The sequence below is a fragment of the Cucurbita maxima genome, unplaced genomic scaffold (assembly GCF_002738345.1).
Source record: "Cucurbita maxima cultivar Rimu unplaced genomic scaffold, Cmax_1.0 Cma_Scf00117, whole genome shotgun sequence".
NCBI classification, from domain to species: domain Eukaryota; kingdom Viridiplantae; phylum Streptophyta; class Magnoliopsida; order Cucurbitales; family Cucurbitaceae; genus Cucurbita; species Cucurbita maxima.
The window spans coordinates 81,210-86,251 of record NW_019272133.1 but is presented as its reverse complement, the minus strand read 5'-3'; the positions used below and the strand labels follow the sequence as shown (position 1 = coordinate 86,251).

General features: G+C 37.6%; 1 protein-coding gene across 1 annotated transcript; it reads left to right on the top strand.

Annotated features, from left to right (window-relative positions):
* The first annotated feature begins 327 nt into the window (after positions 1-327).
* Positions 328-4,273, top strand: LOC111473368 (basic form of pathogenesis-related protein 1-like). Its single transcript, XM_023118912.1, has 2 exons — positions 328-396; positions 3,758-4,273. The coding sequence occupies exons 1-2, from the start codon at positions 328-330 to the stop codon at positions 4,271-4,273; spliced, it is 585 nt and encodes a 194-aa protein (XP_022974680.1).
* The last annotated feature ends 769 nt before the right edge of the window (positions 4,274-5,042 follow it).

Below are 5,042 nucleotides of genomic sequence, written 5' to 3'. Positions count from 1 at the left end.
AAACCTTTAAAGCTCGTCTTGTAGAAAAGGGTTATACCCAAAGAGAGGGGGTGGACTATGAAGAAACCTTCTCTCCTGTTGCTATGCTTAAATTGATTAGAATACTCTTGTCTATTGCCACATTTTATGATTATGAAATTTGGCAAATGGATGATAAGACAGTCTTTCTAAACGGAAATCTTGAAGAGAGTATATATATGGCTCTACCAAATGGGTTCATTGAACAGGATCACAAACATAGGGTTTGCAAGCTTAAAAGTTCCATTTATGGGTTGAAGCAAGCATCTTGATCCTGGAATATGAAGTTTGATACCGCGATCAAATCTTATGGCTTTAAACAGAATGTTGACGAACCTTGTGTTTATAAAAGGATTGTCAACTAGCTTTCCTAGTGTTGTACGTGACGATATTCTACTCATTGGGAATGATGTGGAATTTCTGACTGACATTAAGCATTGGCTAGCGACACAATTCCAAATGTAAGATTTGGGAGAGGCTCAGTTTGTTCTTGGAATCCAAATTGTTCGGAATCATAAGAACAAAACACTAGCATTGTCTCAGGCATCGTATATCGACAAAATGTTGATTCGATATAAGATGTAGAACTCCAAGAAAGGATTATTACCTTTCAGGCATGAAGTTCATTTGTTGAAGGAACAAAGTCCTAAGACACCTTAAGAAATTGAGGATATGAGACACATTCCCTATGCATCAGCAGTCGGTAGTTTGATGTATGCCATGCTATGTACCCAACCTGACATATGCTATGCTGTGGGAATTGTCAGCAGATATCAGTCTAATCCAGGACGTACTCATTGGACTGCCGTTAAGAATATAATCAAGTATCTTAGGAGAACGAGGGACTATATGCTAATGTACGGTGCTAAGGATCTGATCCTTACACGATACACTATGCTAATTTACGGTGCTAAGGATCTGATCCTTACACGGTACACTAACTCAGATTTTTAGACTGATGTAGATTCGAGGAAATCGACATCAGGATCTGTCTTCACTTTGAACGAAGGAGCAATAATATGGCGAAGCATAAAGCAAGGTTGCATTTCTGATTCCACCATGGAGGCTGAGTATGTTGCTGCTTGTGAAGCAGCGAAAGAATTTGTATGGCTTAGAAAGTTCTTAACTGATTTGGAAGTCGTTCCACATATGCATCTTCCCGTCACTCTTTATTGTGATAATAGTGGAGCTGTTGCAAATTCGAAAGAACCAAGAAGCCATAAGCGAGGAAAACATATTGAGCGCAAATATCATCTCATAAGGGAGATTGTGCAACGAGGAGATGTGATCGTCACAAAAATAGTTTCGGAGCACAACATTGCTGATCCATTTACAAAGCCTCTCACGGCTAAAGTGTTTGAAGGGCACCTAGTGAGTCTAGAACTACGAGTTATGTAATCTAGGGCAAGTGGGAGAAAAGGCATGAGTATGTGATGCCCTAGTTTATTGTATTTATGTCTCTCTCTACTCAACGTTATAAAACCCCACTGGAGTTTTAGTCCAAGTGGGTGTTTGTTGGGTTTTATGTCCTAAAACTCATAGTTTGTAAACAAAGACATATTCTATTTTCAATAAAGTTATTACTGATGTTTATTCAGTAAAGATTGTTATTGAATAAAGTGAACTTTACGATCATTAATATAAATTCAATAAACTAAGAACACTTTTGCTATAGTATGATTACTTGAACTATATGTAGAGTCTCTCTTCATATATGCTAAATCCCTCCCAAGTTTAGTCACTCACCGGATTCAACAATTCTGTTCTAAGGACGGAGGATAGTGGAGAAGGCACTAGTGGTGGATCGAAACCGGTTCGTGAGGAAAAAAGAATTTGAACTACAAAAGGTTAGTATTCAAATTCATTAAGTTTTAATACTTATGAACATGCTAGTTATTTACTATAATTGATGTTCTAAAAGTGCCAAAGATCCAAATTGCTTCCGCATGTAATATATTAGCACCATCAGTGGGCACTACACTCAGATAGTGTGAAGGAGCTCGTTGCAGCTTGGATGTGCTAGAGTGCCCTGCAAGGCTAATTCTCAGTTTGTTGTTTGCAATTATGATCCTCCTAGTAACTAGATTGGGGAAAAGCCTTATGGTTCTTCTTTGTATATTGGGGAATCTCCACAATAATATGATTTTGTATACTTTTCTCCCCTAAATGGAGAATGAATGCAATCATGAATTTCTACAATTTTATGATAATGTCTACTTTTCTACCCAAAATTGCAAAAATAAATGGAGAAAATTAACGAGTTTTAGAAATCATATCTTCACAATGGTACGATATTGTCCTCTTTTCTATCCAAAATTGCATAAATAAATGGAGAATTACCGAGATTTAGAAATCACTCGTCTCCACAATGGTATGATCTTTGTTGGATGAATGTCCCACCTCAGCTAATTTAGGGAATGATCGTGGGTTCATAATCAGAAAATACTAGCTCCATCGGGGTGAGGCCTTTTGGGAAGCGCAAAGCAAAGCGATGAGAGCTTATGTTCAAAGTGGACAATATCATACCATTGTGGAGAGTCGTGTTCGTCTAACATGGTATCAGAGCCACGCCCTAAACTTAACCATGTCAATAGAATTCTCAAATGTCGAACAAAGAACTCCAAAAGAAAAAAGAAAAAGAAAAGAAGTCGAGGGGAAGTGTTGGATGAAAGTCCAACTCGGCGAATTTAGGGAACGATCATGGGTCCATTGAGGTGAACTCAAAGTGGACAATATCTTCCTAATGGTATGATATTAAGTGCTTTCATACCAATACTGCAAAAATAAATGGAGAATTACCAAGTTTTAGGAACCATCCATCTCTACACTGATATGATACCGTCTAGTTTGAGATTAAGTACTTTCTGCTTGTTGTCCTGTGAGATTATTCCTTGCTTATAGATTCATGATCATTCTCTTAACAATTTTACACACGGAGAATAGCTCCCAGAATAGCTGTCAAATGTTGTTTGAAGTCAACGGGAATAAACGCCCGCGGCGGAGATGCGAAAAACCAGTCACGATGTTTCGGCATCGAAATCGGGAGACCCACGACGAAAATTAGCTCTGCTGCACATAAGTCAATAGTAATTAAAATATACTATTACTCGAGAGGTAGAAGGTTTTATTTCATCCATGACTATATGTTTTAAGTTACGGTTACTTTTAGAAAAAGGAAAAAGAAATACAAAAATTCACAACTCAATTAGTAGTAAATATTTTTAATCTAAAATTCTTTTTATATAATAAACCCAATCTAAATAGGTTATAAAAATTTTAGGTTCAATTAGTTCATTTCGTTTACTCAAAATTTTAATAAAATATTAACATTATTTATTTACTTTTGAACATTTAATTAACCAATTCAATTTTAATACATATTTTAAAAAATTGGAGGAGAATAAATAAATAAAATTATGAAACTAAATAAAACAATAAATATATACCTACAAGTAAAAATGTATCTTTTAAGATTAACCATAATCCGGTGGATTAAGTTTCATTAATCCTAAAAAAAATCATAAACTAGCTAAATCTAGAAAATTTTCATTTATTTGAAGCTAATCCAAACAAAAATCTAGCTCGTAATTAAACATGGAAGCGAGAATGAATTTATTCTCTTTGAATTCCCAAGCATGACATAATTAGTTCATAATTCATGGTTTTACCCATCACATTCCATATTAAGTTTTCCATCTCTATATAAATCATTCCCTCATTCTCAATCTTCATCTCATCTCTCATCGGAATTATGTGGACTCAAACCCTTCGGATCATGGCCGCTTTCATGGTCACTTTCATTTTCCTCCTCGCCCTAACCAAAGCTCAAAACGCCCCCGGTGACTACCTCGCGCTTCACAACCGAGCTCGAGCCGAGGTCGGCGTCGGGCCCATGCAATGGAGCAACACCGTGGCCGCGTACGCTCAAGCCTATGCGGAAAAAAGAAAGGGTGACTGCGCCATGATTCACTCAACCGGGCCGTACGGGGAAAACATAGCCGCGGGCTACTACCCTGAGTTCACCGGGGCGGATGCAGTGAAGCTGTGGGCGAACGAGAAGCCGCTGTATGATCATGCATCGAATAAATGCGTGGGTGGTGAATGTGGGCACTACACTCAGATGGTGTGGCGGAGCTCGGTGCGGCTTGGATGTGCTAGAGTGCCTTGCAAGGCTAATTCTCAGTTTGTTGTTTGCAATTATGATCCTCCAGGCAACTATATTGGGGAAAAGCCTTATGATTCTTGGGTGGTATGAAGAGATTTGGTTTTAAAATTTTTATGAATATTTATAAAGTTTGTGAGAGAATCATGAATTTATTTATTGAAATAAAACTACGATATTGTCTACAATAGTATTATATTGTCTAGAGCATAAACTCTTGTTGCTGTGTTTTGACTTCCTTACTTATAAACTCATGATCATAGAGTCTCCCCTCTCATTAAGTACACCACATAGAGCCACATTTGAAGCCTATAGATTACCTATGATCATAGAGACTCCCCTCGAACAAAATACACCATAGAGCCTCCCTCGAACAAAATACACCATAGTGCCTCCCCTTAAGTCGATGGATTTCTAAAAGAAACTCCCTTTAATCAAGACTCGACTTCTTTCTTCGGAGACCTTGAACAAAATACGAAATTTGTTCGACACTTTTAACTACGATTTTTAGGCTTACAACTTTTTCGTTCGACATACCTAAGTTAAGTTCATAGTTTGATACCATGTAACTAATCACGAATCTCTATAATGTGATATGATATTTGTCAACTTTGAACATAATATCATGGGTTTGCTTCGAGCTCCCACAAGAAGTCATGTTAATGAAAATGTATTCTCTAGTTATAAATCTATGATCATTTCCAAACAGTCTTCAACACTGAGAGCATCAGCCACCAGCCAATTGTTGTTCGAAGTCACCCGGAAGAAATGCCCTCGGCGGAGATGCGGAAAACCAGTTTAAGGTGTTTTCAACCTCCAAATCGAGAGAACCACGACGACGGCGATTAACTCCGCTGCAGTA

What these genes read in the sequence shown, in the direction of transcription:
- LOC111473368 (XM_023118912.1), top strand. Translation starts at nt 328, where the DNA reads ATGGCTTTAAACAGAATGTTGACGAACCTTGTGTTTATAAAAGGATTG. An exon ending in CAACTAGCTTTCCTAGTGTT is followed by an intron (nt 397 to 3,757) that starts GTACGTGACGAT and finishes TTCATCTCATCT; the next exon opens with CTCATCGGAATTATGTGGAC.